General features: G+C 43.4%; 1 protein-coding gene across 2 annotated transcripts in view; it reads left to right on the top strand.

Annotated features, from left to right (window-relative positions):
• The first annotated feature begins 1,259 nt into the window (after positions 1-1,259).
• Positions 1,260-11,307, top strand: part of CLIC2 (chloride intracellular channel 2) — a 16,172-nt gene continuing 6,124 nt past the window's right edge. Inside the window, exons 1-3 of one of the 2 annotated variants that reach the window (XM_069063732.1) lie at positions 1,260-1,602; positions 4,297-4,406; positions 10,240-10,365. In XM_069063732.1, coding sequence (XP_068919833.1) covers positions 1,588-1,602; positions 4,297-4,406; positions 10,240-10,365 — 251 coding nt within the window. In that variant the 5' untranslated portion in view covers positions 1,260-1,587. Of the gene's footprint in view, positions 1,603-3,052; positions 3,181-4,296; positions 4,407-10,239; positions 10,366-11,307 lie in introns of those variants that run through there. The other variant, XM_069063733.1, reaches the window with a different exon arrangement.

Consider the following 11,307-nt stretch of genomic DNA (forward strand, 5'->3'; position numbering starts at 1 on the left):
TTCCAAAATCTTGACCTTCATTAGAATGGATCCTGGTTGGGAAGTGACATACAACAAAATTCTTCTCCCACGCTTTGGTCAATGTAGAAATGTTCTGATCCTGGTTACGTCTGCCTCTGAATACCTGGTGAGATGGTCAGACACCACAAAGATGTGGCTTGGCTTTTTTCTACCTCTATTCAAAGATTAAAAAGGGGGTGGGGGTTGATACCTCAAGCTCCAGAGGCTTACTCTACTCTCTACTCTCCAAAGAAGCAATATGGGACGGGTGTTTTCTTTTGAATGCACCAAGCACATAGCACACATTTTCCATTTATCTGCTGCCATCTTGGGCTAGAGTAGAATCAGTTCCATTGCAGCTGGAGAGGCCTACCTTGGCCCAAGTACCCAGAATCACCCTGTAGTGTTTTCATGGCTATATGCCTTTGGTGGCACCAACTACTTTTATGTCCTTTGTATCTGATCACTCCCCATCTGCTAGTCCTTCCTTGCATAGCACCAAAGCTGCCTTCTCTTAACAGTAGGGTGCTAAGTTCTGGGCAATGAGGTGAGAGTCAATTTTCTCTCTCTACAGACCAAGAAAAAAAAAGGTGTCATTTTCCTAAGGAGAAAGAATAGAACAGTAACAAGAGAGGGAGGCAGCATTAAGTGTAGGGTTTGGTGTGTGTTGCCGCTGCTGCTGTTATTGTTGCCGTTGTCGCTGTTGTCACTGTTGTTGTTTTTAAGAAAAGGTTCCTCTGAATGTAGGCAGAAGGGAATATGTGAGAAAAGAGGGAGAGACCAAAGACACAATAGACCCTGGGGAGTGTGTGAGCTTAAGGTCCCTGGGAATCTGTCAGTAAAGCTCGAGTCCAGCTGACATCAATGGAGATGGGGAAGCAATTGGGTGATTCCACAAAGAAATTTGGTGATGGACCAGTAGCCATGATTGGACAGTATGCCAGGCAGTCAATGAGAGATTTCAAAAGGACTGGTCAACAATGGCAAAGACTAAATGAAAGTTGGCCAGCAGACTGGAAAGGAGGACGCCAACTCTGTGCTGTGTTTTCAACCAAGTGTGGCATTTGGAGGGAAGAGGAGCAGAGCCATTTGAGTATATGGAGGGGTGGGCCAGGGATTGAGGGAAGACTATGTATAAATGCATGGAAGTACAGAGAATCACCTGAGGAGAAGAATGTGGGAAGAATGTTCTGGGTTCTAATTTTCAGAGGTGGGAGAGGTAATCAGTCTCCCCTATTTGCTCCCTACCATTTCATAGCAAAAGATTTCTTCTGAGTGAGCAAATGGTTATATGGTCTGTCCTTAGTCACATGAGGGAAATGAAAAGAGAACCATACTAATTCACATATCTATTTACTGAAAGATATAGGTACATATCGGGAAGTAGCTTGATATGATAGAAAAAAAACTTGCTTTTGTAGCCAGAGGACCTCTATTCAAATCCTAGCTCTGCTGCTTCTTATCTGCATGCCCTCTGGCAAGTCACTTAACCTCTCTTGGCCTCAATTTCCTTACCTACAGAACAAGGGGCTAGGACTTCTCAGATCTCTCCAGGCCTAAATGCTATGATATGTAAAGAAAAGCTGGATGACTACTCAGCAGGTATGGATGGATCAATCAGACAGTCAATCAACAAGTTTTTATTAAATACCCATTATTTCTAGGAGATGGAAAAGTCCCTTTTCTCAAAAAGTTTGCATTCTATCAGGGAAGACATGAGTGTAACCCAGGGCTCAAACCTATTGCAAAGCCATTGAGAGTGAGCTTGGAAGAAAAGAAATTCTTGTTCTAGCTTCCAGCTTCAAGATGGGCCCCATGCACTTCCAAGATCTCTTCAGAGAGAGGTACCTTGAAGGAGAGAAAGGTTATAGAGGAACATAGAGGAGCTGGCACCTAGATCACGTCCCTATTCCTAGCACTAATGGGGTACATTAGTGACCAGAGAATTTCCCCTGGATGAGCTATCTCATTCCCATTGGGAGAACTCATTCTTTCTGCATATCTGGTATATTCCAATTAGTATAATTTCTCTGACTTTTTTCTTTGGGGTTGGAGAAATGTGTTCATTTGCTATTTGCTCTATGTAATAGTCTAGCATTTGTGGAAAAGGGGTCAAGCCTTCAGATATAGCTTAGGGCAATGGTATCAAAGTCAGATAGAAATGGGGGCCTCTGATTGGTTAAAAAAAAAAAAGATGCCTGTGGGTCACATATCAACTTAGTTTTCAAATATAATGTTATCTATGTTTCATTGTATTTCTCTTTTTTAAGACATTTCCAATTCCATTTTAATCTGGTTCAGGCTATACTGGGGAGTGTTGTGGACTACATTCAGTCCACGATCCTTGTGTTTGACATCTCTGGTTTAGGGCACTCCTCATTAATCTAAAAAATTATTTCCCCTAGACTAGCAATATAATGGGACTAGGTGATAGATATTTTAGCCTGGCCTTCCCTCTCTGAGGTGAGCAGAGTGGTCAACTTCCTGGCCCCAATATCTTGCTCCCTGCTTGGCAGGTAGCAGAACTCCCTTGAAGAAAGGAGACTCCAGAAATATCCATTAATGACTCCCTCTGAGCCGAGTCTAGGGAAACCCATGTGGACACACATGATTATGTGGGAAACACACGCATACACTACATATGCATGAAAATGACTGGCTAGGAGAGCCTACACCTGGTTTTGTGGGGCCAGAGGCCATGTTAACCATCCCCCCTATTGAAGGCATTCCACTCCTCGACAACACATAGAAATGCAGCAGAATATATATACAAGCATGACTTTTTTTCCAAAAGGACTGTCCCAGTAGGACCTACCAAATATTTGTATTGTCACCCCACCAATCAAGTCTGGTCGACAAATGACTTAGGTAATAAGGCTGCCCAGGAAGCTAGGCAAGATAAAAAAAGGGGCCTAAACCCTCTGCATCTGGCATGTGATGTTGTTCAAGCAAAACTACTTTCTTCAGGGTTATTAATCATCTCAAATGCTAAAACTAATGACCTTTTCTTAGTTCTCCCTCTTGACTTTTCTGCAGCCTTTGACACTCGTTCACCCTCTTCTCCTGGACACTCTCGAGCTTCTTTCTGACACTGCTCTCTCTCTCCTGGTTCTCCTCCTACCTGTGGGATGCTTCTCTCTCTTCTTTGGTGGATCTTCAGCTAGGTCATGTTCAGTAACTGTGAGTATCTCCCAAAGGTTCAGCCTGACCCTCTTCCTCTAGATTCACTTGTGTGGTGATCTCCTCAGCTCCCATCATCCCTATGAAAATGACTTCTGTCCTTCATAAGGTCTACCAGCTCTGCTGACCTCCCATCTCACATCTCCAGATGCCTTTCAAACGTCTCAAACAGAATGCCCTGTAGCCATCTTAAACTTAACATGTCTAGAACAGAATTCTGGTATATTCCAATTCCTCCCAAACCCTCCACTCTTCTGAACCTTTCTAATACTGCCAAGACTGCCACTAATCTCCCAGTCACCCTTGCTAACACACTCTGTTACTCACTCAAACTCATCCCGCATAGCCAATCACTTGGCAAGGCCTGGCATTTCTACCTTTGTATTAGCTCTCATCTAGGCACCTTTTTCTCCTCCAACACTCTGGTTTATGCCCTTGTCACCTTCTCCCCAAACTGCTGCTGCTAGGCTTCCCTGCCCCAAGCCTTTTTCTCCTCCAGCCCATCTTCCTCAGCTGCCAAAGTGTTGCTCTGTGCAGGCTGCTCTCCTCAGTGCTCTCCAGTGGCTCCCTCTCCTCTAAGACCAAATATACAATCCTCTGTTTGGCTTTGGAATATCTTCATAACCCAGCCCTCTCCTATGCCACACTCTATTCACATGTGACACTCTAATCTCTGTCTCTCTAGCGCTTCACTGATTATCCCCTATTCCTGCCATGCTCCCCCTCTCACCTCCACCTCCTGGGTTCCCTGGCTTCCAATCAGGTCAGATCCTCTCCTCTTCCTTCCCCTGTCCTCCCCTCCACACTAGTGCCTACGTCACCTGCCAGATTATCTTTCATTTGCCCTGTCTCCACTTTATCTCTGTATAAGTGTTTGCACATTGTCTCCCCAATTAGAATGTGAGGTCCTCCAAGTTGGGAGCCATTTTTGCCTTTCCTTGGATCCCCAGTGATTGATTGGGTACACAGTAAACCACTTAATAAATGCATATTGATTTAACTAAACATTTGTGATCTACATTCTCTATTTTAAATATGAAAACAAGATTATGGAGTTGCTTTTTTCTCCACTTTCAGCTAAAGATGTCTTCTGTTTCCTTTTTCATCCCTTGACAGGCTGGTTTTGATGGGGAGAGCATTGGAAATTGTCCCTTTTGCCAGCGCCTCTTCATGGTCCTGTGGTTGAAGGGAGTCAAGTTCAATGTGACAACTGTTGACATGACCAGGTGAGAGAAAGCAGAGCCTGTTTGATAATGGGACCCAAGATTTAATGAACATAAGTGAAGGGCTGCCTGGACCTTGTGCTTGGCCCACTTATGACAAGCCTGGGCAAATGGCACCATATCATGCCACCATAGGACCTCTCGGGTTCAACTGGTGATAATCTAGTATGTCATGTGATCTTTGCTTTTGGTGGAACCTAGAGGATCACTTGACATTCAGTCATTAAAAAAAGTCTCCTTTACCATAGTATATACATGTTGAAAGAGAGCATTGAGTGCTGGATAGAGGAATTGACTTAGAGCCAGTTTTTCAGTCGTGTCTAACACTTTGTGACCCTGTGGACCATAGCACACCAATGTTGTCCATAGGATTTTCTTGGCAAAGATACTGGAATGGTTTGCCATTTTTTTCTCTAGTGGCAAACAGAGGTTAAGTCACTTGTCCAAGGTCACACAGCTAGGAAATTTCTGAAGCTGGATTTGAACTCAGGTCTTCTGAACTCCAAGCCCAGCATTCTAGCGCTTTACCATCCAGATTCCTAGAGTCAAGAATACCTGGGTTCAAATACTACCTCTAACAGCTCTCAGTGTCCTAGGGAACTTTCTAAAACAAAACCAAACTACATCTATTAAGTGTTTATTCTGTACCCAGCAATGTGTTAAAGGAGTTTGTACTTGGGAAAATCCTTCCACCGATGAAATACAAGTCTGCCATCACCCCCTACATTAGCCACTAGAAAGTTAGACATTAGTGCACAACATGAGGCATATGGAAAAACATGTTCAGTTATTGAAGTATCCAACCCACCCCCACAACAATATCGCTGGTCTTTCCCAGTTGCAATTAAACCTAGAGACCTGGGAGACAAGATCTGTGAAGATTCCATCAGCCTCCATAGGCAGTGTGGCATGGAAAACAGAAAACTGAACTGGTAGTCTGGAAGATCTGTGTTCAAATCCAGCCTCAGAAACTCCTGAGCATGTCACCAAAAATCTGTCTCAGTTTCCTTATCTGAGGACAAGTCAACAGGTCTAAAACTGAACTCATTATCTCTCCCCCTAAATTTCCTCTCTGCCTAGTCTCTGCCTATTATTGTGGAAGGAACGACCATCTTTCCAGTGCCTCAGTTCTTCTACTTGGCATTCTCCTCAGCTTCTGATTCTCCCTCACCACCCATCTCTGATCAGTTGCCAAATCTTGCTATTTCTACCATCACAACACATCTCTTGGAGCTAACGCCTTCTCCCCACTCCCACAACTACAGCCTTAGTTTAGATCCTTATTACCTCTTACTTCTGTCATCCTACTAGGTCTCCTCACCTCTAGTCTCTCCCCATTCCAGCCCATCCTACATCCTGCTACCAGAGTCATTTTCCCTAAGTGCAGATCTGACCATGTGACTCTTCTACTTAACCAACTCCAGTGGTTCCCTATTGCCTCTAGGAACAAATAGAAATGCCTCTGTTTAGCCTTTAAAACCCTTGGCAACCTGACCCTAGCCCATTTTCCCAGCCTGCCATGATCTGCCCATTTCCCACGATCTACCACATGATCTACCTTGATTCTCACTCATGCATGACACCTCACCTCCCCACCTCCAAGCCCCCTATCTTGGTACTGGCTCTTCCCCATGCTTAGAATCACCTCCACCTGCTTCCTTACCACCACCTCAGAGAGTCCCCTTGTTCCTTTAAGATGGATCTTGGGAGCCATCTGCTGAAAGAAGCCTTTCTTGACTCCCAAAACTCTGTGTGTGTGTGTGTGTGTGTGTGTGTGTGTGTGTGTGTGTATAACATGATGATTCACTTTCTCTTTATGCTATATCTATTTGTATACATCCTTGTCTCTTCTTTGGACTGTAAGCTCCTTGTGAGTAGGAATTGTGCTTCTGTCCCTACTGTCTGCTCATAGTAGGTGTTGACCAATTGCTTGATTGATCTGGAAATGGAGATAATTACCCACCATTTATTAGTTTGCCATTTATAGGGCTGTTATGAGGCTGAAATGAAATAATGCATGTAAAGCACTTTGCTGTCTGAATTTCCATTCTTGTCATTCATTATTCATTATTCTCTTTAGAATCTGGAGGCCAGTTAGCTTATGTCCTCTAAATCCTCTCCCAGAATTAAAGAATTGGGAAGGACCCAGTGGCCATCTCTGACCATGAACCCTGTCTATAGCAAGTCTAGTAGCTCCTGCTCCAATGTTTCTGTTCAGTGAGGTCCTTCCTGTCTCATGGCCACTAGTATCCACATTGATTCTCCAAGAAATATTGGAATACCTTTTAAGTACAAATTCACCTAGTGTGCCTGGGGTAGAAGCTTAGGGCTTTTCACCTGCTATACCACCTCCTATACCATAGTCCTCTGGCCTATTATTTTATCCATTTCCATGCATTGCTTCCCTCCCTTTGAGGGGGAAGATGTGCCAGGATCATCACATACTACTTTGGCAGGTTCTCTCTTCAAATCTACTTTGGCCCGAACCGAGAAGAAAAGTCATTTTAAAAGGTAGCCCAGTAATAGAGGAAAAATAAAATATTAAATAGAGAAAAAATTAAAATGAAGCACGGATTGTACAGGCATTATCTTGTTTGGTAATCACAGCCATCCTGTAGAATAGGCATTCTCATTACCCTCATTTTATAAATGAGACAAATGAGGTTCAAAGAAAGACTAACCCTTTGCCCAGAGTGGCACAACCTGTCCAGGTGTCTGGCTCAGGATTCGAATTTGGCTCTTCCTAATAGCCACCACATCAGGCTGTTTGGCTAGATATTAAGTAATACCTCCCTGACTCCATCCACAACATTGCATCCCTCTTAGTTTGACTTCTCCCATGCACTCTCATTTATATTCTAGTTACTCGTGTGCATGTCACATCCCCCTGATAGATTATACATTCCTTGAGGAATTATAAAATAATTGTTTTTCATCTTGCTATCTCCCATGCCTAGTACATAATAGGCACTCAAGAAATATTTTTTGAATTCAGTTAAATTCCAGGGGCAGCTAGGTGGCATAGTGAATAGAGTACTAGCCCTGGAGTCAGAAGGACCTGAGTTCAAATTCGGCCTCACACACTTGACTCACTTACTAGCTGTGTGACCTTGGGCAAGTCACTTAACCCCAATTGCCTTGCCTTCCCCCCTCAAAACAAATCCTGGAGAAAAGAAGATGGATTACCTCCCAAATTCTGTTTACTGACTAAGGTCCACTACAAATTCATGTTATCTAACCAATTTTTTTTGGAGGGGGAAAGGCAAGGCAGTTGGGGTTAAGTGACTTGCCCAAGGTCACAAAGCTAGTAAGTGAGTCAAGTGTCTGAGGTCATATTTGAACTCAGGTCCTCCTGATTCCAGGACCAATGCTCTATTCACTTAGCCACCTAGCTGCCCCTCATGTTATCTAATCTTAACTGGGCATTTGTTGCAGCAAGACAATTCATCATCACTGATGATGACCCTGGCTTGGGGAGCCTGTGGTTGCCAGGACACACACAGCAGCTATTCCAAACCTTCTTGCCTTTCCTCAAGCCTCCCACTGCACCCCATTCTCCCACCTGAAGACCTAGAATCATACTTCACCAAAAAAAATTGAGACCAATCAGTGGGCTCCTCATTTTCTCCTCTTCATCATCTCCTGTAACTCATATGTCTTCTTCTATTATCTCCTCCTTCATTCTGGTCTCTGTTCTCTGGCCTTTCTTCCTGCCAAGGTCAGTCCTTCTAAGTACAGTTATGATCCCACTCCTCCTATCTTTTCCAGAATATTGCCCTTCCCATCATTCCCAATGTTTTATCTTTAGCTTCTCCCTACCTGTTGGTTACTTCCACGCTGCCTACAAGCACTCACATGTCTCCTTATCCTTGAAGAAAAACCCTCATTTGATTCAACCATCTCTGCTAGCCATTGTCCTGTTTCTTTCACAAAGCTTTCTGCATTCTTCTCCTCTCAATCTTTTTTAAATCTCTGTAGTCTAGCCTTAAGATGGTGAATGATGAGGTCAACATCATCTTTCCAAAGTTATAAAACTCAATGGCTTTTTCTCCATCCTCATCCTCTTTGACCTCTCTGCAGCCTTGGACACTGTGGATCACCTCCTCCTTCTAGATGCTCCCTCCTCTCCAAGTTTTCAGGACACTCTCTTCTGGTTTTTATCTATTTTGCTAACCAATCCTTGTCAGTTCCCTTTAGTAAATTTTCATCCAGATTATGCCCACTAACTCTGAGTCTCTGCTCTAGGCCCCCTTCTCTTCTCCCTCTATACTACGTCACTCGGTGATCTCATCAGCTCCCATGGATTCAATTATCATCTCTATGCTGATGATTTCTAGGTCTTTTTTATCCAGCCATAACCTATTTCCTGATCCCTGAGCTTGTATCGTCATTTGCCTGAATGTCCCAAAGGCATCTTAAACTCATTATGTCCAAAAAAGAACTCATTATCTTTCCCCCCCAAAGCCTCCTCTCTTCTCCTCTCTTCTCAATATGCTAGTATTACTATCAAAGGTACCACCATCCACTCAGTTATCCAGGCTCATGACCTCAATGTTGTCCTTGACTCCTTACTTGCACTTACCCTAGGTGACTGAGATATCTAATCTGTTGCCAAGTCTCCTCCTTTCTACCTTCACAACAACTCTGGTATATATCCCTTTCTCTCCACTCACATAGCCACCAATCCTTGTACAGGCTCTTATCACCTCAGGCCTGAGCCTGCTGCTTAAGCTCCTTGCCTCAAGTTTCTCCCCAGTCCAGTCCATCCTTGGTCACCAAAGTGATGTTCTTATATCTAGGCCTGACGATGACCCTGCTCTCACTTCTCAGCTCAAGTATCAAATCTTCCCTTTAGCTTTTAAAACTCTTAACACCTTGGCCTTTTCCTACTTTGCCAGTCTTCTTGTATATGCCCCAAACTAGAACACTCTCCCTCCTCATCTCTACCTCAACTCCCTTGGCTTCCCTCAAGTCCTACCTTCTACAGGAAGCCTTTCCCAATTGTTCTTCATTCTAGTGCCTTCTGTCGTAATTATTTCCAATGAAGCCTGTATCTAGCCTGTTTGTTCTTCTTTGCATGTTTTCTCCCCCATTAGATGATGAGCTCCTTGGGGGCAGGCACTGGTTATGACTTCGTATCTCCACATAGTAAGTGCTGAGTATTTGCCTTCTGATAGATTTCCACAAAGAGTAAAATCAACCAAAAGGAGAAGTAAAGGGACAGGATAATTTATGAACAGTTATCGAAAACTATAAAGTCGTCCTCAGTTTTCTTTATTTGAGTGAAATTCTTGACCTTCTATTAGCACTGAGTAGGTAGGCCTTCTCATTGGTTGCTCCCCCGGAGTATTCTGTAAGCTCCTTGGGTAATGTGTAGGTGACTTCTCTGAATCATTGGTATCAAACTCAGATAGAAATGGTTCCCTGCAGGTCTCATATTGACTTAGAAAATCACAAGTTAACGTGATCTTGGTGGCCCAATGGATAGAGTGCAGGGCCTGGAGTCAAATATGGCCTCCGACAGTTCGTAGCTACTCTGACCCTGGGCAAGTCACTTAACCCTGTTTGCCTCAGTTTCCTCATCTGTAAAATGAGCTGGAGAAGGAAATGGCAAACCACTCCAGTATCTTTGCTAAGAAAACCTCCAAATGGGGTCATGGATAGTCGAACACAGTTGAAAAACAAGAGTGTTTTATTTCATTTTTATTTATTTTGTTAAACATTTCCCAATTGCATTTTCATCTGGTTCCCCACTACAGGAGTAATTTTGCTGCTGCATGCACCTGGGTGAGTCTGACCCCTTTGGTAAATAAGCCTTTCTTTCCAATCCTTCTAGGAAACCTATAGAACTGAAAGAACTAGCCCCAGGAACCAGTCCTCCTTTCTTGTTGTTTAACAAGGAACTGAAGACAGACTTCATTAAAATTGAGGAGTTTCTAGAGCAGGTCCTGGCTCCTCCAAGGTACAGAATTTTTCCTGTCCTTCCCTGGCATAAGTGGACCAATTGAATTTGCTCTTCCGTTTGTTCACCCCCAAAACTTCTGACCCACTCACTTCCAGGGTTATGGAGTTTGGAGGTCGGACCTCTCTTTTATTCTCTTGAGGAGAATCTTGTAAATAACCACTTTTTCATTTCCCCAAAGAGTGGGAAATGATACGAATTGTGCTGATTTGTCTTATCTGGAGAAGATTTTATATGTGATCTTGGAAATAAAAGCGGGGTGACATAGGGTATATAGAATGAGCCTAGCAGTCACAGTGAGACAGCAAAGACCTCTGAGAGTCTAATGTTTTTCTAACTTGAGGCAGGGACACTCTTCCTGTGATAGACCTTTGTAAACAGCCAGACCCTTCTATCAAACCTGGCTTTGCCCAGAAGACACCGCATGGGCAGCAGTCCTTTCCACCTCCATGATTACTCACTTTCTTTCCACACCCACATTCATAGCTTTAGGCTGTCTCCTTTGGAGGATTACCTTCCTGTTACCATAACCTTCAAAATGGATTGCCTCAGATTCCCTCCCTGGGCTTGGAGTCTAGTTCCCCTCATCTCTGGGATCTTTTCCTTTCCTCCTGCTTGGCTTTAGCACCTGGCTTATAGCCTGCCTCTCTTCCCCAACCTTCTAACACCCTCACCTCCCATTTCCCAAATGTGTTCAGTTTCTTTTTTTCAGTGGTACCTAACTTTTTCTGTGTCATGCACCCCTTTGGCAAGCAGTCTGGAAAGCCTATGGACACCTTCTCAGAAACATGTTTTTAAATAAATTAATTAAAATAAAATAAAATAATTGGGATTATAAGGGAAACCAATTATAGCAAAATAAAGTTTTTATATATGTATATATGAATATGTATGCATGTGTATATGCATACACATATATACATACATGCATGCATATACACA

The sequence above is a fragment of the Petaurus breviceps genome, unplaced genomic scaffold (genome assembly GCF_028583685.1).
Source record: "Petaurus breviceps papuanus isolate PSGF00001 unplaced genomic scaffold, PetGlider_PUasm1.0 90601, whole genome shotgun sequence".
NCBI lineage: Eukaryota > Metazoa > Chordata > Mammalia > Diprotodontia > Petauridae > Petaurus > Petaurus breviceps.